This window comes from Quercus lobata, chromosome 4 (genome assembly GCF_001633185.2).
Source record: "Quercus lobata isolate SW786 chromosome 4, ValleyOak3.0 Primary Assembly, whole genome shotgun sequence".
Classification (NCBI taxonomy): Eukaryota; Viridiplantae; Streptophyta; class Magnoliopsida; order Fagales; family Fagaceae; genus Quercus; species Quercus lobata.
In genome coordinates, this window is record NC_044907.1 from 49,316,237 (window position 1) to 49,343,627 (window position 27,391).

Sequence of the window (27,391 nt, forward strand, 5' to 3'; positions counted from 1 at the left end):
TCACCATGTACCCTAAGAACCTCCTAGTGCCTACACCAAAGGAACACTTTGAAGCATTCAGACGTAGCTTATGCTTTCTTAGTATTCCAAAAATGTTCATAAGATCTTCCACATGCTCAAACACCACTTTACTCTTCACTACCATATCATCGATATAGACTTCAATGTTTCTGCCCAATTGTGGTTCGAATATTTTAGTCATCATCCGTTGATAGGTAGATCTTACATTTTTCAAACCAAAGGGCATCACTTTATAATGATAGTTTCCAATAGGGGTGACAAAAGCCGCCTTCTCTTGATCGTCCAATGCTAGTGATATTTGGTGATATCCTTGAAAGACATCCAAAAAACTCATTCGAGAATGACCAACGGTTGCATCCACCAACTATTTTATCTTCGGCATGGGAAAAGGATCCTTGGAACAAGCCTTATTGAGGTCTGTGAAGTCCACGCACACTCGCTACTTTCCTGTCTTCTTCTTTACCACCACCGTATTGACTAACGATTGAGGGTAAAAAACTTCTTTGATAGCCCCAGCCTGCTTGAGCTTGGCCACCTCACTTCTGACAGCTTCGATGTGTTCTTTTGATGGTCGTCGAGGTGGCTGTCTTTTCGAAATAACGAAAAGATTCACATTGAGTCGATGACAAATGAAATTCGAATCTACACCTAAGGCTTCATATGGGCTTCATGCGAATACATCTACATTTTCTCTGAAGAATTCCAGCAATTGCTCCTTCTCTTACAAAGGCAGTTTAGCCCCAACCTGGAAAAATATTTCCAGATCATCAACAACAATTACCCTCTCCAAATCTTCACACTTTACCTCGTCGATTAGTCCATCTAAAGGTAATGCTGGGGGTTTTAATTGCTATAATCCATTATCGACGGCAGCCGAGGTCTCTACCTCTGGCTAATATTGTATAGCCGCTACCAGGCACTGCCGAGCTGCAACCTGGCTTCCTACTATCTCTAATACTTGGCCTCCAGATGGGTACTTCACTTTCTAATGTAGAGTAGATAAGACTGCTCCCAGGGTATGAAACCAAGGTCTGCCTATAATAGTCGTGTATGGAGAGAAAACATCTACAAAAATGAAGTCCACCTCCACCACATCCATATCAGTTTGCACAAGTAGTCTGATCTGTCCTTTTGGAACGACCATCCTTCCCTCAAAACTCACCAGAGGGGAACTGTAGGCTGCCAAGTCCTCAGGCTTCAAACCTAGCCTTTTATACAAATCTAGGTACATTATATCAATAGCACTACCTTGATCAATCATCATCCTTTTTACATCGTACCCACCAATTCTCAACATGACCACCAGAGCATCATCATGGGGCTGTATAGTTCCAACCTTGTCCTCATCCGAAAAGCCCAAAATCAAGGGGATGTCCACCTTGGCTCTTTTTGACGCTTGGCAATGCTCCTCGGTTGGAAGTCGGAACATCGACAGTACCCTAGAAGAACAAGATCCAATCTTCCCTGAGGCGGTAAAAATAACGTTTATTATGCTAAGGGGGAGTCTTAAAGAAGTGTCCCCATGCATCTCTGAGCCAACCTGGCCTACCCTACCATTGGAATGATACAAGAGTTGCTTCAATTTCCCCTCTCGGACCAGCTGTTTCAAATGGTCCCATAAATTCCCGCAATCTTCCATCATGTGCCCATGATCCTGATGATAGTGATAATAAAGGTTCGGGTTGCATCTCTTAGGCTCTCCTGCCATCTTGTTTGGCCATTTAAAAAAAGGCTCGTTCTTTATCTTCTCCAATACCTGCTGCACTGGCTCCCGAAATACTGCATTAATCACCTGGGTGTTAGCAAAACCTGATTGCCTAATGAAGTCTTTCCAAGGTCAGTTACTATTGTAACGGTCCGACCTGAAATCCCTCCTCTCCTGAGGGATTACCTTAGTCATTCCTTTTCCCTAAAGTTGGTTTTCTTCTACTCTTCTGTACTTGTCAATCCTATCCATTAATTGTTGTACACTGGTAACAGGTTTACCAGTTAGAGATTTCCTTAAATCATGCTCGGCTGGAAGACTAGCCTTGAAAGAACTTATAGCAACATCATCATACTCTCCCTCTATTTCATTAAACATTTCCCAATATCTATCTGAATAAGTTTTAAGAGTCTCGCCCTCTCACATGGACATAGACAGCAAGGATCCCAAAGGCCGAGGAACCCTATTGTAAGTGATAAAACAAGCGCCAAAAGCTCGAGTAAGCTTTTCGAAGGACTCAATAGAGTTGGCCCTTAAACCATTAAACTATCTTATCGCCACCGGACCTAAACTTGATGGAAAGACCTTGAATATCCAGGCCTCATCTCTGGAGTAGATAGCCATCTTTCAGCTAAAATGGCTAACGTGTTCTACTGAGTCTGTCCGACTATCATATAGGGTGAATGTAGCCTGGTGGAATCACCGAGGAAGAATCGCATCTTCTATATTCCTTGTGAAGGGTGATTTGGAGACTTGGCTTAATGCTTTGTTCATGGCGTTGTTCCCCAAGCCCCTGCTAGGCAGGCTTTTGCACCTATGTCGACGACTGTGCTCCAGGAAAAAGTCTTACTATGCGGAGTTCTGGATCTCTGCCTATAACTAGCTCCATCTGTCTCCTCGGATGATGGTTCGGAGTTAGGTCGGGAACGTCCGCGCCTAGCATAGCGCAACTCTCTTTTCAACTCGTCAATTTCACATTGCAGGTCCCTCTCATTCTTTGCATAGGAAACATGGCTCTTCCCACGAGAGTGACTTTTGGTGGTATGAGTTGTGCGCACACTCCCCTCATGGCCTTCTCTCCATTCGAGACTCCAGTGCGAATTACCATGCTGGGAGCCTCTTGACTCTGCTTGGTGTGGGTTGGCATCTACCTAATGTGGTCTTGCTACGTAGTGATGTGGACCTACTTCCTCCATTGTGAACGTTGAACCGGATTTCTTTTAATCTAAATCAAGCTCTTCCCACAGACTGCACCAATTGTAAGGACTTAATTTGTATCAATCCCAAACTCGTATTGGGTTCGAACACTAAAGGCCCAAACAATAAATTTGTAGAGCATGGATATAAAAGAACTAGATTAACTTCAGAAGAAAAACGATTAAACTTAACGTTTCTAGATGGATTAATAAAAATATTACTATCAATTAGTCCTTGAAACAAGCTAAATTCTTTATTTTGTAAGATTTTCTTCTAAGTATCAATTTGTTTAGAAGTTCCGATCCTTTTTCTTAATGCATTCTTTCATATTATATACTGCTCTTTTGGTGTCATCTTCACTACATACGTGTAGGTTAGATTCGGAGGATCCCTTCCTATCCCATCTAACACCTCCTGGAACCTCCAACCAGTAGCTGTAAGGCTGCTTCATCAATGTTCAGGTATCACCTCCACATTAATGCAGTCAGAGAGTTGGTTAAGAGGCAATTAATGCGGAGGCAGTAGTTGTTAAAGATATTTGTTTATCTTTTCTTTCTTACCCTTGGCCCTATGTCCCACCTTTAGTGGTAATGTAGCTTCGAAGTGTATTTGTGACAATACGGCATTCAGGTAGTCCTCGGACACATATTGCCGAGAAGGATTTTGTCCTTGGATGAATACTGGACCCATCTCATGTGATATCTACTCCTCTTTTCATTTGGTTCCCCTTATAACCTTATATGGGCTTCCTCGGATGGTTTAACGTCCTCGAATAGGCCACAGGCCCAGTTAACACGATTTTAATAATTATTGATTAACTAGCCCCCACATTAATAATTTGCTAAATTTAAAGAGATAAATGGAAAGTTATAGTAATAGTTTATTAATAGGAGTTTTTTTTTTTGGATAATTACAGTAAACCCACCTGAGGTTAGGCCCGATAACACTATGCCTACCCGTGGTTCAAAACTTATCACTTTGCCCACCTGAGGTGCCTTCCGTTAGGGCTCTGTTACCCACCTCTCCGTTTGCCGTTAGAAAAACACATTTTTAAAGAAAAACAAACATAACAAAGATCAAAAAGTTAGGACTTTTTATTCCTTAAGAACTTCTTTGAGAACAAAACACAGGAATAGTACAGATCAAATGCTATTCCTGATTAAAAGTGATATGATTGAGCATTTGTTTTTTTATTTTTGTTTTTTTTATAGATCTCTCCAACTTTTATTCAAACCAAACCAAACCCAAAAAAAAAAAAAAATTCCAAATCTCAGAAAATTCAAACCAAACCAAACCTAAAAAAAAAAAAAAAATTCCAAATCCTAGAAAGCCACAAATCCAGAAAAAAATCATATCTCGCCGGCGCGATCTCGCCGATCTCGCGACGATCGCGATCGCGACGTCGCGATCTCGCGAAGGCGAGATCGCGACGTCGGATCGAGATCGCGATCGCGCGAGATCGCGTCGATCGCGATCTCGATCCGGCGCGATCTCGCGACGGCAAGATCGCGCCGTCGCGAGATCGCGACATTAGGCGAGATCGCGCCGACGAGATATGATTTTTTTCTGGATTTGTGGCTTGTGTTTTCTGGGATTTGGAATTTTTTTTTTTTTTTTGGGTTTGGTTTGGTTTGAATTTTCTGGGATTTGGAATTTTTTTTTTTTTTTTGGGTTTGGTTTGGTTTGAATAAAAGTTGGAGAGATCTATAAAAAAAAACAAATGCTCAATGATATCACTTTTAATCAGGAATAGCATTTGATCTGTGCTATTCCTGTGTTTTGTTCTCAAAGAAGTTCTTAAGGAATAAAAAGTCTTAACTTTTTGATCTTTGTTATGTTTGTTTTTCTTTAAAAATGTGTTTTTCTAACGGCAAACGGAGAGGTGGGTAACAGAGCCCTAATGGAAGGCACCTCAGGTGGGCAAAGTGATAAGTTTTGAACCACGGGTAGGCATAGTGTTATCGGGCCTAACCTCAGGTGGGTTTACTGTAATTATCCCTTTTTTTTTTTTCCTTTAAATTCAAAATAAATAAGAAGATATTTGGGAAAAAAAAACAAAAAAACAAAACAAACGTGAGATCATGGAGTAAGGAAAAAAAATTCTACTAAAAAAAATTGATAACTTTTAACCAAGAGAGTGGTCCTATTTATCACCAAAAAAAAAAAAAAAAGGTAGTCCTATTTTGTTGGTAAAGGTTTAGTGAGAGTTAAAAAACGTAATTTTACCAAATTATCCTTTAGTTTTGTCTCTACTTGAACTTAGAAGTGTAAGAGTATTTTGAAACAACAAAAAAAAAAAAGATCTAAATAAAGGAAGTCCCTTAAATAGTAATATAAATAAATAAATAAATAAAACATATATAAGAATGCAAGACTAAAATTAATTTTTTTTTTTTTTAAATTCCAAAGCAAACCAGAAGTACAAGTGTACAACTCCACCCTAAGCCAGACAAGTCTTATTAGTTAAGACTCACCCACAAAAAAACAAAATAGATCCTATTGCATATAACCCAAAAAAAAAACGCAAGAATTTAAAACTAAGAGGGCGTTTGGGCTGGGCGTTTTGTGCGTCCGCGTTTCACGTTTTCTCTTTTTTTTTTGCCCACATTTGTTAACTTTTGGGAGACAAATTTTACTATTATGAACAGTAAATTCACTGTTCACATATTAAAAAATATTAAAAATGGGTCCCACAGTACTATTTACACATTTAAAAATTATTTTGCTACAGTGTTTTCAGTTTTCAGTTTTCAATTTTCAGTTTCAGCAACAATAAGCTCAATCCAAACGGACCCTAAAACTTCAAGTTCTAGAGGCCCCAGCCACAACTCAAGCGCTCGAGTAGGCCCACGGCCCATCTAGAAGTCTTATTAGACAAGACTTCACCCACAGTAAAAACACAGAATGCTGCAGAAAAAATCAAATAAGAAGAGAAACTCAAAGAAAGATTAAAACGTGCAATCAAGCCAAGGTCAGCAAATTGCTTTATAGAATAGACAGAAAATTGCACGAAACGATGTTAACATGAAAAAAGAGATTGCAGGTTCACGTGAAAGGTTGGAAACAGATCATACCATTTACATCGACTCAGAGCATTAGCATTGAAAAATGCTAATGCTATATCTAAGCCCTTTTTAGCATTTTATGGCTCAGAATATACTGCATCAAAGGATGCTAAACACAACTATTGTAAAAAATTTTACAATAGTGCTACAATACAATTCTATCTTTAGAATTGTACTGTAGCACAATTGTAAAAAAATATATATATATTTTAATCAACTAGCATTTCTCTCTCCACTCTCTCTTTCTCATCCGCTCTCTCTGCTCTCTTCATTCTCTCTGCTCTTTCCTCTTCCAAGCCCAAACATCATCTGCTCTCTCTGCTCTCTTCATTCTCTCTGCTCTTTCCTCTTTCAAACCCAAACATCATCCATCTCTTTCTCATCTGCTTTTTTTTTTTTTTGGCTGTGACCGGTGCTTAAAGGAAGTGGTGGGGTTATGGCGTGGGTCACGGAGATCGGAGATCGGAGTGGGTTAAAGTGGGTCATGGAATCAGAGATCGGAGTGGGCTGAAGTGGGTTGTGGGTATGGCTAAAATGGTCATGGTGTGGGTCACAGAGATCGAAGATTGGAGATTGGAGTGGAGATCAGAGATTGTAGATCAGGTTCTGTTGTGATGCTGGTTTTTTTTTTTTTTTTTTTTAATTGGGATTTTTGTTCCAGTGGGATTTTAGAGAAACTCCTTTGTACATGTCACTGGAATCAGTTAATCGAATCACTGACGGATATTTGGATTATGTGTGTTTGTTGCTCTGTTTAAGGTTTGATGGTTGTGTTTGTGTGTTTGTGCGTCTGTGTGTGTGGTGATGGATTTGGAAAAGTGTAGGAAAACAGAAGTTACGGTTAGAAAAAAAAAAATAGTAAAGAAAGAATAAAAAATAATATTTTAATAAAAATAGAGTTTTAGGATGTATGAGGTATTGTAAAATGGAATGGTATAAGTAATAAAGTGATTTTTTGAGATGGTATAATAGTATAGCATAGCATTCTTTGATGCTGATGCTCTCACACAGCAATTACAAAAAAAAATTAAAATATATAAAATTTGCTTTAAATTTATTGGATATACCTCAACAATTTACTTTTATAATTAACAAAAACGAACAATGTACATATCTAAGTATAAATAACAACACAAATAGACGTAATAACAAAAATAATAAATAAATATGGTACATATATAAAAGAAAAATTGTAAATAATTAATAGCTCATAGACTAGATATGTGAAAGATGAATGATTCAGATCAAGTCTTGTATTTGACACAATCTATTTAAAGCAGATTTCACTCCTCACACAATCTGTGGTACTTTGAGACTCACAGACGTCTACCTCCCAGGAAAAAATGATCTACAGCATATAAAGAAGCACACATGGTCCGTGCTCTACGAAGTACTCTGTCTCTTTCTCTCTCTTTGACTCAAATGAATGCACAAAATATTTTCTTTCTAAAAATTTTTTTTCCAGAAAAGTTAGTTTTTATGAATAAGAGACTATCAATTTATATACATTAGTGAACAAACACATGGTTCAAATAATAACTACTATGCACAGACTGACTGACTAAAAAATAAAATAATAAAATAATTATTATTTAAACAAGAGGGCCTAGTCCACATATGCCAAAACTCAACCCAATGTTCAGTCCATGAGCATATAAACTCATATACTATCTTTTTCCTTTCCTATGTGAGATTCAGGATTTTCACCATTTTTAATAACATCTTCAATTGAACATATTAAATGTCAATTTCTTATTCACCGCATACTATTTTTCCAATAGATTTTGTATAATTTATATTTCTTACTAACCCCCTAGAAAATAATTTAGAGTTAAGAGTGTTCAAATTTTTATTTTAAAGGGTAAAAAGAAATTTTATATATACATACATACATATAAATATATATATATATATATATATATATATTGCCAGTTCTCGTGGGTTCATTTGAACCCTTGGGTTGAACATGGTGCAGCCCCAAAGCCTTCCAATATCTAACATGTTATGATACCACAGTCTAGGTAAGAGCATCCACAGTTGGTTTTCATATCTCATCTTATTTTACCATCTTAAAAAGCTACTTTATCAATTATACCATACCATTTTACAATACCTCCAACATCCCAACTTTTATTTTTCTATTCTACTCATTAAAATAATATTTCTACACAATAAATTTTTTTTTTCTTTTTTCTTTTTTCCCCAATTTTCCCCTCCACCTTCCCTCAACCTCTATCACCGGGCCTCCACTGCCCAGTCACCACCACTACACCTCCACCATGCCCACCACGCCACCACTGCCCACCAAAATCCCACCAGAGCAAAAACCCATATTAAAAAAAAAAAAAAAAAAAAAAAAAAAACCCAGAAAACGCAGAACCAGAACCCAGAACAGCAACACAAGCCACCGATTTATTCAACCTAAAATCTTAAATGTGCAAAACCAAAATGGCAACACAATCCATTGATCCCACTCCAAATCAAATACTCGATCTTCTCATACCCCACGAACTCAAACCCAATCTCCTCGAACCCAAGGTACGATCCCACCAACTGAACATGATTTACCACGATCTCCACGATTAGACCACGATCTCCACGATCAGACCACGCCGAGTGAGACAGTGGCCAACAGCGGCCTGGGCTTGCCGTTGAGAGCAAAGGGAGAGGGAGAAGTTTGAGAGAGAGAGACATGGGAGACAAAGTTTGAGAGAGTGGGAGAGTCAGGGAGACAGATGAGAGAGAAAGATAATAAAATAATAGTTTTTGTTTTAGAATTGTGCTACAGTGCACTGTAGCACAATTCTACATGTAGAATTGTACTGTAGCACAATTTTAAATTTTTTTGCAATAGTTGCATTATACAAGTCTGGATGCAAAGGTTATTTTGTGCTTATATGTTAAATTGAACCAAGATATGGCATATGCCATTTGGGCTGTGGATGTTCTAAGGACTAAATAATGCAACAACAACGATAAGTACTTCGGAGTATTTTCCATTATCATTAGGCCCAGGGGGGCCGGGCCCCTTTGGGTCACTTCTTGGGTTTGTCCAGATATCATGCACATGCATTTTGTAATGAAATTGTGCAAAATGAACTTTATTTTTTATTTTTTAATATAAATATATTTTAATCCATGGAAGCATTGCTAACTCCTATCGTTATGCCTGAAATTCGATAAGAGCTAGGTAGATGACAACAACCACACACTTATAAAGTTTATACTCTACAAGTGTGAAAGACTTTTTTAACAACTAAAGAATTATTCTCAAGGAAAATTTTACCAATAAATCCAAAAATATCTTCAATAATGCAAATCTCAAAGGACATCCAAAATAATAATCTTCCAACATCATATAGAAAATAAACTAAATCTTTGAGACTAAAGTCTAAACAAAAGATAATATTAAACATAAAAGTCCAGATCTGATTCCAATGATTCCTAAACTTCACTCATACGCATATCCCAGCGGAAGCCCAACCATATGCTACTCTTCCTTATTAGAATCTGAAAGAAGAAAGAGGAGAGTGAGTTGACAACTCAATAAGTAACCAAAGTCCTAATAAGTTCTATCAAGCAAATAGATTTGTAAAATAATAAGTTGCACATAGATCAAATATTTTAATCTTAAAAATATATCATAGATTGATTAGAAAATAATCAATTTTCCATATATGAAAGCTATAATTTATAATAGGTTATAAAAACACATAAGCAGTTTCAAGGACTTAAAACAGTTCAAATATTCAAACATAATTCATATTCTTAACAATCTTTACAACTATGGTCGCGCTATCTCCCCATGACTAGGCATCAGATTCAAATAAAACTAGTCCCGTGCTAATGTATATCCCCCACTAGCTGGGTCTAGAAACACGATAGGCTCGTGATGCCTCAGATAGAACTAGTTTTAGTACCAATGAATAACCCCAATTAGCTGGATATCAGTATACCAATGAATAACTCTCATTGGCTGTGTATCAAAGTCAAAACATAGTCAGATTGTCTAAAATTATATATATTAAATCATAATTCAAATAAAAATATATTTCACCCAAATACATACATACATATATATATAGTCATATATTCATTAATCAAATATATTTGTGATAATTCTTTATTCTTTACTTTAATCAATGTAGCTAAAATAATTAAATAAAATTGTGACAATTATAAACAAAAATCAGTAGTTAAAATATAGTAGGATAAATAGAATAAAATCAATTAGGATAAGGTTGCTTACCTCAGCTAGCTTACAACAAAAGAATTTCTCCCTAACACTTCCTCTAAAATCCTTAGATAACACCTAAATAATTTACAAGCACCATTTACTCAATAATCAAATTCTACATAATCATAATATTTATATGTGTGTGTGTATACATATATACATACATATATATATATATATATATATATATTTCTCCCACCATTAATGCCCTAGCTATAAGGCTATAACTCCTAGTACTATGTCACAATGTTATGAATACCATTTCAGACCCTATTTCGATTTGTCTATTGGAATGTAATATTTCAGTACTGGCCTGTTTTTGGATACCGTTTTAGGGGTTACCGGTCTACCATAGATATATATATATATATATATATATAATCTAACAAATTTTCCAAAAGATAATAACTAATTACCAAAGTAGATACAAATAAGTAAATAATACGGTTGTTATTCCTTTTTTTTTAATATTATATATCTGTACTACTGTTAATTAATTTTCTTTTTCTTTTTTTTAATCAAGGTGTAGTACTATTTCTAAGTGAGCGGTTTTAAGATTACAAATTATTATACTACAATTTTTTTGGAAAACTGTACTTATCCATAAACCTAATTATTATATTTTTTTTTACCAATTACATTTTGTTCGTTCACAATTGTGGTAAGAAGTTGTGAAAAATATTGTGGTTAACTTTTCCTTTTAAGTTCATTGCTGTTAAGTTTATGTTAATAGGATGATGGTCACGTGGCACTATTTGCAATAATGGCCAAAAACGTGGCACTCTACATTGCATGCACATTTATTCATTCCACCTCCCCCACCGAGCTCCATCTCCTCTACCGGAATACAAGTATAAATCCTTTCAAATTCTTCTCAAATCTCTGTGTTTTTAAATTTTAACTTGTTACTCTCCCTGCCTCTCTCTTTGTGGCTTTGTGCTGCAAAGAGCAAAATGCAAATGTGTGAAGGTTGAAGTTTCATGAGTAATCCATCTCAGAATTCAGAAGAATCATCAAAGGTCACTTTCTGTTCTTTACCCCTCTCTCTCTCTACTCATTGTTGTAGAATTTTTTTATTATATTCAAGGACGGATCTACGTTGGGGCAGAGGGGGGCCATTGCCCCCCCCCCCCCCACATTAAAAAGAAAAAAAAAAAACTAGTTAAAAAAAATTAAGATTTGCCCTTATATATATATATATATATATGTATATATATATATTTGTCTCTCCTCCTCTAAAATATTTAGATATTGACCTACAAGAAAATAAAAAAATAAAAAATTCATGTCCCTTTAACTACAAAAACAAAATAAAAAAATAAATATTGACTAAACAAAAATCGCTCACAAAATAAGAAACACTCATTTTGTATGTTATGTTTTGTTGATGTGTTTTATAATATGAAATGTTTAAAAAATACTTATTTTGTATGTACGTAGTATTTTATTGAATATGAAATAGATGCTAGTTTTTATTTTCATAAAAAAGTTTTTAGTTTTAAGCTTTGCCCCCCTCAGGTATGAATCTTGGTTCCGTCCCTGATTATATTTGATGCCATGAGGTAGAATAGAAACGGTGGAACTCAGAAGAGTCAAAACATTGTTTCATGTAATGATAAAAGAGAACAAAATTCATTCATTCCGGCTGAAATTACCCAAAATTGGACGAAATGAGCCGGAATTTGAGCCGAGGTGGAATAGAGTCAAGGATTTTTGAGTATTAAATAATAAAAAACAATTTTTAGTTTTTTTTTTTTAGTAGCAATTTTTTAGTTTTCTTTGTATGTAATAAATAATTAAGTTTTATGTTTTTTATATTGTGTTTTATGTAATAAATAATTAAGTTTTATGTTTTTTATATGGGCCGAATTTTTTTTTTTTTAAGAAGCAATTTTTTAATAAATAATTAAGTTTTATGTTTTTTATATTGTGTTTTTTTTAATACAATAAACAATTGAAGTAATGTTTTATGGTAAACGGGGATTTTTGAGATAATGTTTTATAATAAATAGAGATTTTATGTGTATATATATATATATATATACATATATTAAATATATAAAATAGTGATAAATTCGAAACGATATATAATGTTTTATAATAAATAGAGATTTTGTGTGTGTGTATATATATATATTAAATATATAAAATAGTGGTAAATTCGAAACGATATATCGGTATAGACCAGTGCTCGAAACATATTTAACCACTGGTCAAATTGGTACAACCTCAGATACGATATTAACTTCTTTGGTTTTTTACCAATTCTATCAATTCGTGTATAGTTTCTTAAACAAAAACTGTGCAAAAACCTGACCCTTGACCCGTTACTCCTAAAATTTGCAGCTTCGAACTACGCTTATCACAACAAAGTGTATATTAAAAAATGATTAAAATACTGAGCATAGACAAATATATAGGTCCCTAGCGTCCAATTTACCGAAATATAAATCTAAACTTTTCTTCGTTTGCATCATTAAAACTCTTAAATAAATATTTAAATAGTTTCACTATTGGTCAAAATATCCATATAAAAAAATATTTTGATTCCAAATAAAGTTTAGATTTGACAAGAAAGAGATTTTTAGGCTCCTACATCAAGTGTGCAATAAAACCTTCTCTACTTGAGTATTTTGGGTAGTCTCCTCTCTCAAAATATCTATCATTATACGCTAACTTAATTAACTTATATATATTTCAACCTTATTTTCTAAAAATCCCCTTTATCTTCTAAAAATCCCCTTAGTATTATTAATTATAAAATTAACCCATAAATAGACTTACTTAAATACCCCTCCTTTTAATTTTTTTTTTTTCCAAGTATTACACCTATAAATACAGGTTGAATAGAGCAATTACTACACCAAGGAAGACATGGATAGCAACACCCATAATTCAATCCATGAACATGGACATGGCCATGTCTTGCAAGTGGAGAAGGTTTTTCACATGACATCGAGAGTAGGAGAAAATAGCTATTCCCATAACTCAGCACTTCAAGTAATTCTCTCACTCTCACTTAATTTACCTCTCTCTTTTTATGGAATCAACTATTTAGAGAGAGTTTCCTATGTAGCCATACATGTCAAAGCTAGCCATGATGATCATTATTTATAGTGTACGTACCATTAAGAAGAATGCTAGTATTACAACAAAATCCATAACTTTTGTCATAATTCACCAAGTAAGCAAGTTGTGAGTTTTGTTGTGTTACTAGCATTTTTCAACACACACAACAGAAACTTGTTTCCAAAGCTGAAAAAAAAAATGTTCACATTTATGATTTTATGTTTATGTAGTAGTTAAAAAAATGATTTTCCGCTTTGCATATCTCTCAAAAAAGAGTGATATCCAAGGTAAGACTAGTGTTGGAGGGCACTGTACGTCAGAGCTTTATATAGCAAGGAAAACTTTCCTCGTTATTTTTCTATAGCAGACTTAGGTTGCTCTTCAGGACCCAACACACTTATAGTTACCTACGAAATAATTGATGCCATAGTCGGACTGTGTCGAGAAACTGGACACTCTCCTCCTGAGCTCACAGTGTTTCTAAATGACCTTCCAAGTAATGATTTCAACACTGATTTCAAATTACTGCCAGACTTTTATGCTATGTTGAAGAGGGAGAAAGGCAACGATGTAGGCCCATGTTTCATAGCGGGAATGCCAGGGTCCTTCTATGGCAGGCTCTTTCCTAGCAAAAGCCTGGATTTTGTTCATTCTTCTTATGGTGTGCATTGGCTCTCTAAGGTCAGCATCTTTACACTCAAAAATATCGTTGCATTGCAATTGGGAGATATCCAAAAGATTGAATCCCTTTTCCCGCTTGAAATATATCAAAAACTAAAAACATTGCATTGATTAATTACTAATTTAACTCAATTATATAATCCACAATATTATCATGGAGATATGAGTACAAGATTTTAGTATAAAAAATGAGTACAGAAAATATAAATAGAAAATGAATACAATCTTAACACAAACCAAATAAGCCCATAGTGACCGACTTATTCACAAATTGCCATGCTTGAGAAACATTTATGGGATTACGTGTTTGTTTGGTACAATTTTGTGTTTTTTTTTTTTTTTACTTTTCGAAAATGATTAATTAGGAAAAGATATACCTTAAAAAAATGTGGCTTAAAAAAGCCATGCTTCAAAAAGATACGGTTCAAAATAGGCTCCACATCCTTGAGCACTAACAATAACAATATTTAGCCACCTTGCTTTTTATTGTACAACATCCTCTACACTTCTTACTGAGTATACATCCAGCAGGTAAGTCATTCAATATAGGGTCGTTTAAATACAATTGTAAATTAAAAATACTATAGCAAAATAATTTTTAAATGTGTGAATAGTATCATGAGACCCATTATGAAAAAGTTACTGAAAAGTGAAAGTTTGGGCCTCGTGAATAGTGCACGGGACCCACTGGTATGCACTATTCATAAAGAAAAGTCAACAATCACTACTCCCAAAAAAAAAAACAAAAAACAAAACGCAAACACAGCTCATAAACGCTGAATCCAAATGCTACCATAGTAGTCTAATTGTGAGTTTCAGTTAATTCAACCAATAAAGTTTATTGTTGTTAAACAAAAAATTTAGGGTACAACTCTTGCTTTCACCAAAATTCGATTAATGTCTTAACCTAATAATAAATAACAATTAGCATGCAACAAACATCATAGGTTAAGATACTATCATGCAAAAGGGTTTCAGCAAATGGCGGCACATTAAGGATTGTGATATTCCCCCTTGATTTTATTAGGGATGTTATAAATAAATGAAAAATAATACATAATTACTATTTTATATTATGTACTTTCTTTTTTCTTTTTTACAAACGAGAATATCTAAACCTTTTCAAATATATCGTGAGGAATTTCTTGGGGGTGACCTCAAGGTGCTAGTAAGAGGTTTCAAACTCAAGATCTCATGGATATCATGAAGCTTTAAGAACCACCAAACTAACCTCTTAGGCTTATATTATGTATTTTTTATTTTTAATACAAGATAGAAATTCTACTTTAAGCTAATCTAAAGGTATATGTGTGTGGAACTCCTTCCTGAAAACTTCAACCCCGATCCTTACTCCCTACACCTCACAAGCACTAATAGTTATAGAGCGACCACTGCACTAAGGGTGCGCAGTGGCTATGTACTTATTAAGTAGAAAAGAAAAGATAATTTTTCTTTGTTTAATGGATAATTTCGTCAAAAATAAGACTGCATTCTATTGTTCATTTCATCCACAAAAAAATAAATAAAACATTCCTTCATTTTCCCTTCCATTTTACGTGAAAAGGAGAGGATTTTCATCTGATTTGCGACGCTCATACGAAGTGCAAAGTAATTTTTACTATTTCTAGAATATGAGAATAAATTGTCACATTTAAACAAATAATTATCAATTTCATAAAGCACACAAAATGTACAGGTGAGAAAATTCATACTCAAATTTTCATAATTCATTTTGGTAATGGCTTTTTCTCTCTTTTCTTTAAATTTATTTTTATTTTGTAATTATTAGGTACCTCAAGGGATAAACAATAATAAGGGGAACATATACATGGGGAAGACAAGCCCTCACAATGTATTCGAGGCATACTTGGAGCAATTTCAGAGTGATTTCTCTCTTTTACTTCGCTCACGTGCTGATGAAATAAAACTTGGAGGGCAAATGATTCTAACCTTTATTGGTAGGAGTATCAAAGATCCCACTACTAGAGATTGTTACCTCGTTTTGGAGTTGCTAGCAAAGTGTCTCCTTAACATGGCTGCTGAAGTTGGTTCTTTAACCTTTTGATAATTAAAATTTAAAATTAATTCTTCTAATTAAGCGATATTTTTTTTTTTTTGTTATCTCACTTAAAAAGTAAAATAATGGCCACAATTTTATTTGTATAGGGGCTAATTGAAGAGGCTGATATCGACACGTTCAATTTGCCTCACGACACACATTTCATCGAAGAAGTAAAAATCATTGTTGAAAAAGAGGGATCCTTTGTTATTGATCAACTGGAAACATTTGAAGTCAATATGGATGCCAATGACAACGAGGAAAACAAAAATTGCGGGTTCGACAAGTTTACATGTGGACAAAATGTGTCACGTTGCTATAGAGCGGTTTTAGAATCCTTGCTTGTTGATCACTTTGGACAGGCAATTATAGATGATTTATTTGAGAGGTACGCAGAGTTTATCGTTGAGTATCTTTCCATGGAGAAGACAAAGAATTTCAACATCGTAATTTCAATGGAAAGGAAATGAATAAATCCATGAAACTATGTATCTTGAATAAATAAGATGCAAATTGGGACGCATCATCTTGTTGGACTAGTTACCAGATGTTATGCTTTTGCCTAGTCTGGCTTTGTTTTTAATAAATTGTTTCTTGTATGCATGTAGCTATGCCATGAGTCTATGACTCTGCATAGTAAACTAAGTGTTGTATTTTGTGTGTGTATGGCTGTGTACTGTGTAGTCAGTACCATATATTTTATGTGTGTATGATTTTGCCTAGTTTACCTTGTGATCATTGTAAGTTGTTTCAATGTTAAATCAGTGTTCTTAATGCTTATTTCCATGCAATGACTCTAAAAAAAAGTGGTCAGTCGTCTTGAGAAGAAAGGGAAAGGAAAAGTTTGCTGAGTTTCCACTAATTGTGAGTAATGGGGAGTCACAGGAACTGTGGTACAATTAACCAATCCTTTTATAATTTTTTTTTAAAGAAAAAAAACCTTCTTATTAAATAAGATTTCTACTTAAAAGTAGAAAGAGACAAGACATGAACCACTAAAGATTTTGGAAATAAGCTACAATATTATCACTTTCATACAAAAAAGTAAAGTAGAGAGGAGAGAAGAGGAAGGGTATGAGGTATTAGAGAGATGAGATAAGGAGAGGGAAGGTTCCGGAAAGAATAAGTAAAAGATATTCTTATCCTCTCATTTTAATAGTTGTCATGATAACAAAATCCTAGATAATTCATGGAACAAAAGATATTATGGTCCTTGTTAGAATTGAGAATGAATTCATTGTATATTCATGTGTATAAAAAATTTGGTAAAAAAACAACTTTACACCTGCTAATGATGCCTAAAAATTATTTTGGTCATCTAAGTTTGAATTTGATCATTTTAGTCCTTTAATTTTGCTCAAAAATTATTTGTCGTTTAAGTCTCAAGTTTTTTATCATGTTAGTCTGGTAACCTTGTCAAAAATCATTTTAGCTCTCCAAAGAGTCATTTAGTCTGGTAACCTTGCCAAAAATCACCCAAAATAAACAACTTCAATCATAAAGGACTAAAATGATTTTTGGACAAATATGAATGCAATAGCTACGAGTTTTGTAAATCAATTAGTATATTCTGATGTTTTCAACTGAAATGTTTAGGGTTCAAATTCTCTCTGATCCCTCATTACACCTACTGAATTGTAATTTTTTTTAAGTTCAATAAAATGGTCTTGTATGCTAACAATACTAAATATGGAAATGTTAAAGAAATTTTGGGTTATTGTAAAAATCTTTTGTAAAGATGAGCTTTTAGTTTAATAAAGAAATGAAATCATTGGTAACCTGGAAAAGATAAAATTTATGCTGCTTTGTGAATCATAGATAAGATGCTAAGTGCAAAAATTATTAGATAACTCTAAAGTATTCCATAATAATTTCGTATTTTAGGTGCAAAATCACACCAACTTTATATCAGTAACGAAATTATTATTTTTTTTTTAGACTATTTATTGTTTTACACTTCCAAATGTACAATATGGAAGTTCACACCTTCACATTAAGAATTCACATTTTACCCCATGACATGAAAGAATGTGAAAACTGTTATATCATATATGTGAAATAGTCAAAACCCTTTCTTCAATCCCTTCTCTCCAAGCTTTAGGCAGGAAAATCAAAATATCTAAAATGTTGAGTTGACATGAGTGCATACGTATACGTAGGAAATACTCAATCCCTTCTCTCCAAGCTTTAGGGAGAAATATCAAAATATCTAAAGTGTTGAGTTGACATGAGTGATACGTAGGAAATACATAAATGAATAAAAGTCAAAACTCAACTCTTGAATGTAACAGAGTTTTCTTTTTTGATTAACCTACCGGATGTGGTGGTTGAGATGCTGACTAGAGATAAAGTTGGCTTTGCTTGTTGTAATAGACTTGTTGTTTCTTAGTTAATCCAAGCGTTGTTTACCAAAAAACAAAAAAACTCTTGAAAACTTCTATGTACGTAAGATATATACCATGACCATTCAACCTAAATTCATTTGTACGTGATTTTGTAATGAAATCGTGCAAAATAAACTTTATTTTCTATTTTTTAATATAAATATATTTCAATCCATGCAGTAGAAGGATCGCTATCTCCTATAAATACAGGTTGAATAGTTCATCAAAAAAAAAAACAAATACAGGTTGAATAGAGCAATTACTACACCAGGGAAGACATGGATAGCTACACCCATAATTCAATCCCTTATCCCTGAACATGGACATGGCCATGTCTTGCAACAGGTGGAGAAGGTTCTTCACATGACATCGGGAGTAGAAGAAAATAGCTATTCCCATAACTCAGCACTTCAAGTAATTCTCTCACTCTCACTTAATTTCTCTTTCTCTTTTTATGGAATCAACTATTTACATAGAGTTTCCTACGTAGCCATACATGTTAGAGCTAGCCATGATGATCATTATTTATAGTGTACGTACCATTAAATATTTTTCAACACAAACAACAGAAACTTGTTTCCAAAGCTAAAAAAATGTTCACATTTATGATTTTATGTTTATGTAGTAGTTAAAAAAAATGATTTTCCATCTTGCGTTTCTCTCAGAAAACAGTGATTTCCAAGGTCAGACCAGTGTTAGAGGGCACTGTCAGAGCCTTATATAGCAAGGAAAACTTTCCTCGTTATTTTTCCGTAGCAGACTTGGGTTGCTCTTCTGGACCCAACACACTTATAGTTACCTACGAAATGATTGATGCCATAGTCGGACTGTGCCGAGAAACTGGACACTCTCCTCCTGAGCTCACAGTGTTTCTAAATGACCTTCCAAGTAATGATTTCAACACTGATTTCAAATTACTGCCAGACTTTTATGCTATGTTGAAGAAGGAGAAAGGCAACGATGTAGGGCCATGTTTCATAGCGGGAATGCCAGGGTCCTTCTATGGCAGGCTCTTTCCTAGCAAAAGCCTGGATTTTGTTCATTCTTCTTATAGTGTGCATTGGCTCTCTAAGGTTAGCATCTTCACACTCAAAATTGGTCAATGACCTTTAGGTTCAATGGAGTTATCCAAATGATCTAATCCCCTTCCCCACATGTCTACAATTTTAAATTTATATTTTTAACTCTACTGTAACCAAATTATCTTGACATGTACTTTGCTATTTGATATCTAAAAATTTTTACTTAGTACAAAATGCTCAATCATTCATCTTTCAATTTATTTGCATGCAAATATGTAAATGTCTCAATTGTTTCATTAAATCTCAAAACAAATAATTAAACCAATATTATCTTCATTTTATTTTTTTTACCAAAAAAAAAGTATTAAAAAATGGTTTGGGTCATGGGTCGGGTCGAGTCAAGTTGACCCGAAAAAAACACGTGTCAGGTCACGGGTCAACCCGTTTTACTTCGGGTCAAAAAAATCGGGTTTGGCTTGGGTATTTTTCGGGTCAAGTTGGGTCAGGTCAGAAAATTCTAACCCCTTTTGTCATGTCTACTCTCAAGGCTACCTTCGGGTCTATTTGGTTTAAGCAAAAAAGTTGTGTATTTAATATTTATTTTCAATTTTTGTGGAACCCACCACTAAAAACTTGTTTGATTTTGTATTTGTATTCAGTTTTCATTTTTAGTATTAAAAAAAAAAAGGATTTGAATACAAAAAATAAATACAACTTTTTTGTGTTTTCATTTTCTTGAAAATGAACACAATGGCATTTTCATAAAAAAATCAAATTTGTGGGTCCCACTATCACTGACCTCTCTCTCTCTCTCTCTCTCTCTCTCTCTCTCTCTATATATATATATATATATATATTTGTTGGTGATTGTCATAAAAAATGAAGGGGAAGACAAAGTAAAAAATCTCTCTCTCTCTCTCTCTCTCTCTCTCTCTCTCTCTCTCTCTCTCTCTCTCTATATATATATATATATATATATATTTGTTGGTGGTTGTCATAAAAAATGAAGGGGAAGACAAAGTAAAAAATGATACCAAACAAAAAAAAAAATAGATGGAAACAAAAAATCAGTACAAGATTTGAGTATGGAAAATGAGTACAAAAAATTTAAAAAAAAAAAAGAATACAACCTTAACACAAACCAAACAAGCCCTTAGTAATCCACTTATTCTCAAATTGCCATGCTTGAGAAACATATATGGTATTACGTGTTTGTTTGGTATGATTTGACTTTTTCTTTTTTTACTTTTTGAAAATGATTGGTTAGGAAAAGATGTACCTTAAAAAAAATGTGGCTTAAAAAAGCCGTGCTTCAAAAAAATACGGTTTAAAACAGGCTCCACATCCTTAAGCGCCTAACAATAACAATGTTTAGCCGCCTTGGTTTTTGTTGTACAACATCGTCTACACTTCCTACTGAGTATACATCTAGTAGGTAATTCATTGAATATAGTAGTCTAGTTGTAGGTTTTAGTTAATTCAGCTAGTAAAGTTCATTATTGTTAAACAAAAAATTTAGGGTTCAACTCTCGCCTACACAAAAAAAACCAATTAATATCTTGACCTAATAATAAATAACAATTAGCATGCAACAAACATCATAGGTTGAAATACTATCATGCAAAAGGGTTTCAGCAAATGGTGGCACATTAAGGATTGTAATATTCCCCCTTGGTTGTATTAGTGATTTTATAAATAAATAGAAATTAAAACATAATTACCATTTTATACTATGTACTCTTCTTTTTCTTTTTTTTCTTCTTTTTAACAAATGAGAATATCCAAACCTTTTCAAGTATATGGAGGGAAATTTCATGGAGGTGGTCTTAAGGTACTGGTAAGAGTTTTCGAACCCAAATCTCATGGATATCATGAGACCTTAAGAACCACTAAACTAACCCCTTGAGGTTATATTATGATCTTATTAATTTGAAAAGAAAAGGTAATTTTTCTTTGATTAATGGATAATTCCACCAAAAATCAAATTGCATTCTATTGTTCATTTCATCCACACAAAAAAAATAAATAAATCATTCCTTCATTTTCCCTTCCATTTTATGCGAAATGGAGAAAATTTTAATTTGATTTGTGATGCTCATACGAAGTGCTAAGTAATTTTTACTATTTCTAGAAATGAGAATAAATTGTCACATTTAAACAAATAATTATCAATTTCATAATGCACACAAAATGTACAAGTGAGAAAATTCATACTCAAATTTTCATAGTTCATTTTGGTAATGGCATTTTCTCTCTTTTCTTTAAATTTGTTTTTATTTTATAATTATTAGGTACCTCAAGGGATTAACAATAACAAGGGGAACCTATACATGGGGAAGACAAGCCCTCACAATGTATTTGAGGCATACTTGGAGCAATTTCAGAGTGATTTCTCACTTTTACTTCGCTCTCGTGCTGATGAAATAAAACTTGGAGGGCAAATGATTCTAACCTTTATTGGTAGGAGTATCAAAGATCCCACTAGTAGAGATTGTTGCCTCGTTTGGGAGCTGCTAGCAAAGTGTCTCCTTGACATGGCTGCTGAAGTTAGTTCTTTAACCTTTTGATAATTAAAATTTAAAATTAATTCTTCTAATTAAGAGATAATTTTTTTGTTTTGTTGTCTCACTTAAAAAGTAAAATAATGGCCACAATTTTATGTGTATAGGGGCTAATTGAAGAGGCTGATATCGACACGTTCAATTTGCCTCACTACTCACCTTTCATCGAAGAAGTAAAAACCATTGTTGAAAAAGAGGGATCCTTTGTTATTGATCGACTGGAAACATTTGAAGTCAATTTGGATGGCAATGACAACGAGGAAAACAAAAATTACGTGTTTGACAAGTTTACATGTGGACAAAATGTGTCACGTTGCTATAGAGCGATTTCAGAATCCTTGCTTGTTGATCACTTTGGAGAGGAAATTATAGATGATTTATTTGAGAGGTTTGCAGAGCGTATCGGTGAGCATCTTTCCATGGAGAAGACAAAGAATTTCAACATCCTAATTTCAATGGAAAGGAAATGAATAAATCCATGAAACTATGTATCTTGAATAAATAAGATGCAAATTGGGAAGCATCATCTTGTTGGACTAGTTACTAGATGTTATGCTTTTGCCTAGTCTGGCTTTGTTTTTAATAAATTGTTTCTCGTATGCTCGTAGCTATGCCATGAGTCTATGACTCTGCATAGTAAACTAAGTGTTGTATTTTATGTGTGTATGGCTGTGTACTGTGTAGTCAGTACAATAAATTTTATGTGTATGATTTTGCCTAGTTTACCTTGTGATCATTGTAAGCTGTTTCAATGTTAAATTAGTGTTCTTATTGCTTATTTCCATGCAATGACTCTAAAAAAAAGTGGTCAACCGTTTTGAGAAGAAAGGGAAAGGAAATGTTTGCTGAGTTTCCACTGATTGTGAGTAATGGGGAGTCACAAGAACTGTGGTTCAATTAACCAATCCTTTTATAATTTTTTTTTTTTAAGAAAAAAAAAACCTTCCTATCAAATATGATTTCTACTTAAAAGTAGAAAGAGACAAGACATGAACCTATAAAGATTTTGGAAATAAGCTACAATATTATAACTTTCATACAAAAAGGTAAACGAGAGAGCAGAGAAGAGGAAGGTTATGAGGTATTAGAGAGATGAGATAAGGAGAGGGAAGGTTACGGAAAGAATAAGTAAAAGATATTCTTATCCTTTCAATTTAATAGTTGTCGTGATAACAAAATCCTAGATAATTCACAAAATAAAAGATATTATGGTCCTTGTTAAAATTGAGAATGAATTCATTGTATATTGATGTGTATTAAAATTTAGGTAGAAATACAAATTTACCCCAGCCAACTATGTCCAAAAATTATTTTGGTCCTTTAAGTTTGAATTTGATCATTTTAGTCTTGTAATTTTGCCCAAAAATTATTTGTCATATAAGTCTTAAGTTTTTTTTTTTTTTTTTTTTTTTTTTTGAAGTGAAAACCATGATCATTCATTCATGAAATAACAATTATCCAGATACAAAGCTTCCAGAATGGGTGGTAAAGATTCTTCCAACCAAACAACCTCATCATCTACCAGTCTTGCATATTTTGCTAAAGCATGCGCAGCCGAGACACAACTAAAAGAAAAAGTTTGTAGAGTCAAAGCCATACAGCCTATGTCCTCATAAATATGTCCTAGCCTAGAAATATTGACCTCTGATGACATAATGGTCTTCATCACAGTGGCGTTGTCCCCTTCTATTATTAGCTCTCTAAACCCAGCTTCCATTACAAACTCAACGGCACGTCTGCTCCAAAACCTGAGGCGCTAATCCCTTCAAACACTGCTGCATCAAAATTGAGTTTGTAAAGCAAACCCAATGGCGAACTCCATGAAACCCGAGACTGCACCACTCCACCGGATGCCTGGACTGACAAGAGGTTCTGGGCTTCTCTAAACTCTTTCAAATAAGTCTTCTGCTCTCCTATTCAGTCGCTGTGGGTCCTGCAACTTTCCCCCATGCAAAACAGCATTTCGTTGGTTCCATATATAACCCAACACTGAACCAGAAACAGTTCTAGTTCCTCCCCTGAAATTCTGTCCAGCAAATCTTCGAGCAGCTGCACCATATCAACTTGACTCGTCGCCCGTTTCTGCACTCCAATATTACTGCTTGCCCAAACGTCTTGCGCAACCCCGCATTCCCATAAACAGTGCAGTACGGATTCAGATCCTTCATTATACCTATTGAATTGTAATTTTTTTTTAAGTGCAATCAAATGGGCTTGTATGCTAACAATACTGAATATGAAAATGTTAAAGAAACTTTGGGTTATTGTAAAAATCTTTTGTAAAGATGAACTTTCAGTTTAATAAAGAAATGAAATCATTGGTAACCTCGAAAAGATAAAATTTATGCTGCTTTGTGAATCATAGATAAGATGCTAAGTGCAAAAATTATTAGATAACTCTGAAGTATTCTACAATAATTTAGTATTTTAGGGGCAAAATCACACCGACTTTATATCAGTAACGAAATATACAATATGGAAGTTCATAGGAATGTCCACACCTTCACATTAAGAATTCACATTTTATCCCATGACATGAAAGAAAGTGAAAACTGTTATATCATATATGTGAAATAGTCAAAACCCTTTCTTCAATCCCTTCTCTCCAAGCTTTAGGCAGAAAAATCAAAATATCTGAAGTGTTGAGTTGACGTGAGTGCATACGTAGGAAATACATATAAATGAATAAAAGTCAAAACTCAACTCTTGAAAACTTCTTCGTACGTAAGATATATACCATGACAATTCAACCCAAATTCATTTGTATAAATTAATATCCAAATGACGTAATTGGTTTCAAGTCGTGGCCATCTTCTAGTCTATTGCAACTTGCAAACAAAACAAAAAGATTGCCTTAATTTCCCACAAGCTGCAAAGTAATCATCAATGGAGAAGCAAGAAGCTAAAAGGCTTGGCCATCGGTTGGTGCTTGTAGTATATCCATTCCAAGGCCACATAAATCCCATGCTTCAACTTGCCACAATCCTATACTCCAAGGGCTTTTCAATCACCATAGCACACCCTCAATTCAACTCTCCCAACCATGAAAATCATCCTGAATTTCACTTTGTATCAATACCAGATGGCTTGTCTAAAACCAATTTCTCACCTTCAAATTTCATGGCTGCGATATCGGCTCTTAATAGTAATTGTGAAGCTCCATTTCAACAATACATGGAGGAGATGATGAAAGTAGAGGATCCACATGATCGGGTTGCCGGTGTTGTTTATGATGGGTTCATGCACTTTGCTCAAGTTGTGGCTATCAATTTGAAACTTCCTGGGATTAATGTGCGTACAAGTGCAGCTGCCACCTTGCTTTTGTTTGCAGTCTTTCCTGATGCTCATCATGAGAAAGGCTATATTTCCTTTCCAGGTACGTGTGAATTGGAAAGCTTTAATTTTGGGGTAGACAATCCCTTAGGTGAAAGTACGTTAATTAAGTTCTTCAATTAAATTTAAAAACGTAGCTATATTGAATTTAATTGTCTTTAGAAAATATAAATTGTATTTTAATAGTCAATACAGCAATGTATTTGAATTGAGTTATTCAATGGAACAGAGCATGCTTAATTCTGCTAAGGGAAGAAGTATGGTAACATAGTATACAGTACTATTGAAAAAGGCTAACAAAAATTGAAAGCATGGTGTCCATGGTTATACCAAATAGTTTATGAGTTTATTCAACATATTAGACTTGATTAACTTGATGATTTAATTTGGTACTTTACATGAGAAAGATAGGTTTTCTGAAGCTATTGTAATTTTTTTTTTCTTCGCATATGATCATAGCTAGCTAAGATTTCTAACTAATTGTATAGTTGAAGCAGAACAATGTTGGAAAAGAAAATCGAAATACTTGAGTGAGAAATTTTATCTTGGATATGGGTAGTCACTTTGAGATCTAAAGTTTTGACATGGAATTTTAACTGGGAATTAGGAATTATTCCTCTATCTTGACATAAACATTTGATAAACAATTAACTGTTAACTCTGTATATAATTCTAATTTAACTAGTATGATTATGTGGAGTTCACTATTTAAGTTCACAGATAATCCAAGGTAATAGATCACATTTGTATGAAATGTAGAATTGTCAACTAACATTTCCTATATGGGCTTCTAATCCTTTTTTTCATGTGTCTAGATAATTATAAAAATTTTAAAAAATCAAAATTAAAATGCTCCTTTTTGGTAATAGATATAACATAATTTAAATTTTTAACATCCTTTTTTTTTAATTTTTATGATAATTGTTCTTTATTATGATCATGTCACGACATTAATATTTTTTTCTTTTTTGTTACAGAAAGTCTGGCTCAAGCCCCAGTGCCTGAGCTTCAGTCCCTTGATCTTAAGGGCATACTAGGATCCACAGAAATCCCAACTCCTATATTGGAGCTGAGAGCCACAGTGACAGATACAACAAAAAAAGCCTCAGCAATAATAGTGAACACGGTGCACTTCCTTGAACAACAAACACTGACAAAGGTTCAAGAACATTTCCCATCTCCAGTTTTTTCCTTAGGCCCTTTCCATAAACTAGCTCCATCTGCCTCTAGTTCACTGCTGAAGGAAGATTCTAGTTGCATTTCCTGGCTTGACAAACAAGCTCCCAAGTCTGTCATTTGTATAAGCTTTGGCAGCATGGTAAGCATGGATGAGAAAGAGCTGGTAGAGATGGCTTGGGGCTTAGCCAACAGTGAGCAACCTTTCTTGTGGGTCGTTAGACCTGGTTCAGTTCGCGGGTTGGAATGGATTGAGCTATTGCCAGAAAGTTTTAAAGAAAGAGTAGAAGGAAGAGGTTGCATTGTGAAATGGGCACCCCAAAAGGAAGTTTTGGCACATGGTGCAGTGGGAGGGTTTTGGAGCCATTGTGGTTGGAATTCAACACTGGAAAGTGTTTGTGAAGGAGTTCCAATGCTATGTCGACCCTATTTTGGGGACCAAGGTTTGAGTGCAAAGTATGTGTGTAGTGTATGGAAGGTAGGCTTGGAATTGGAGGGTGATTTGGAGAGAGGGAAAATAGAAAGAGCTATAAGAAGATTAATGGTGGAAACTGAAGGGGTGGAGATAAGACAGAGAGCAAAGGATTTAAAGCACAAAGCTGAGCTTTGCCTGAGTGAGGATGGTTCAACATACAATGCCTTGAATGAATTGGCACAGCATATATTGTCATTCGGATGATGGAGGATGAGGCCAAATTGCAACTCAAATTGATATGTATTATGTACACTCATATTTCTTTTTTAATTATTTGCATAATGCAGCCTCTTCAGCTTGCATTTGAAACTATGATTGTAGAGCTTGGTAGTAATTGATACATTGATAACTTCATGATCTGAAAATGCTTAACGATACTTCATGGATCATATTGGTAGTGGTACTA

General features: G+C 34.2%; 4 protein-coding genes across 4 annotated transcripts; 3 read left to right on the plus strand and 1 right to left on the minus strand.

The window, feature by feature from the left end:
* Window positions 1-742: 742 nt before the first annotated feature.
* On the minus strand, window positions 743-1,729 carry LOC115985392. The gene is made up of 2 exons (XM_031108333.1): window positions 1,184-1,729; window positions 743-766 (listed from the first exon to the last, which is right to left on the minus strand). The coding sequence occupies exons 1-2, from the start codon at window positions 1,727-1,729 to the stop codon at window positions 743-745; spliced, it is 570 nt and encodes a 189-aa protein (XP_030964193.1).
* An 11,806-nt stretch (window positions 1,730-13,535) lies between these two features.
* LOC115985393 (salicylate carboxymethyltransferase-like) lies at window positions 13,536-16,504 on the plus strand. The gene is made up of 4 exons (XM_031108334.1): window positions 13,536-13,581; window positions 13,659-13,975; window positions 15,765-16,019; window positions 16,142-16,504. Exons 1-4 carry the CDS (start codon window positions 13,536-13,538, stop codon window positions 16,502-16,504), a joined length of 981 nt encoding a protein of 326 aa, XP_030964194.1.
* Window positions 16,505-18,718: 2,214 nt separating this feature from the next.
* LOC115986725 (salicylate carboxymethyltransferase-like) lies at window positions 18,719-22,760 on the plus strand. Its single transcript, XM_031109991.1, has 4 exons — window positions 18,719-18,832; window positions 19,084-19,491; window positions 21,732-21,986; window positions 22,109-22,760. The coding sequence occupies exons 1-4, from the start codon at window positions 18,782-18,784 to the stop codon at window positions 22,469-22,471; spliced, it is 1,077 nt and encodes a 358-aa protein (XP_030965851.1). The 5' UTR covers window positions 18,719-18,781; the 3' UTR covers window positions 22,472-22,760.
* A 2,127-nt stretch (window positions 22,761-24,887) lies between these two features.
* LOC115986722 (UDP-glucose iridoid glucosyltransferase-like) lies at window positions 24,888-27,391 on the plus strand. The gene is made up of 2 exons (XM_031109989.1): window positions 24,888-25,377; window positions 26,312-27,391. The coding sequence occupies exons 1-2, from the start codon at window positions 24,888-24,890 to the stop codon at window positions 27,187-27,189; spliced, it is 1,368 nt and encodes a 455-aa protein (XP_030965849.1). The 3' UTR covers window positions 27,190-27,391.

Bases quoted from the DNA above. Each gene is read 5' to 3' on its own strand.
- LOC115986725 (XM_031109991.1), top strand. From the start codon at position 18,782: ATGACATCGGGAGTAGAAGAAAATAGCTATTCCCATAACTCAGCACTT. The intron at 19,492-21,731 runs GTTAGCATCTTC...TATAATTATTAG, and splicing joins GTGTGCATTGGCTCTCTAAG to GTACCTCAAGGGATTAACAA. The intron at 21,987-22,108 runs GTTAGTTCTTTA...TTATGTGTATAG, and splicing joins TCCTTGACATGGCTGCTGAA to GGGCTAATTGAAGAGGCTGA.
- LOC115985393 (XM_031108334.1), top strand. From the start codon at position 13,536: ATGATTTTCCGCTTTGCATATCTCTCAAAAAAGAGTGATATCCAAG. The intron at 13,582-13,658 runs GTAAGACTAGTG...ATTTTTCTATAG, and splicing joins AAAAAAGAGTGATATCCAAG to CAGACTTAGGTTGCTCTTCA. The intron at 16,020-16,141 runs GTTGGTTCTTTA...TTATTTGTATAG, and splicing joins TCCTTAACATGGCTGCTGAA to GGGCTAATTGAAGAGGCTGA.
- LOC115985392 (XM_031108333.1), bottom strand. From the start codon at position 1,729: ATGGCAGGAGAGCCTAAGAGATGCAACCCGAACCTTTATTATCACTAT. The intron at 767-1,183 runs GTGAGTTTTGAG...ATATTTTTCCAG, and splicing joins CAGCCTACAGTTCCCCTCTG to GTTGGGGCTAAACTGCCTTT.
- LOC115986722 (XM_031109989.1), top strand. From the start codon at position 24,888: ATGGAGAAGCAAGAAGCTAAAAGGCTTGGCCATCGGTTGGTGCTTGTA. The intron at 25,378-26,311 runs GTACGTGTGAAT...TTTTTGTTACAG, and splicing joins AGGCTATATTTCCTTTCCAG to AAAGTCTGGCTCAAGCCCCA.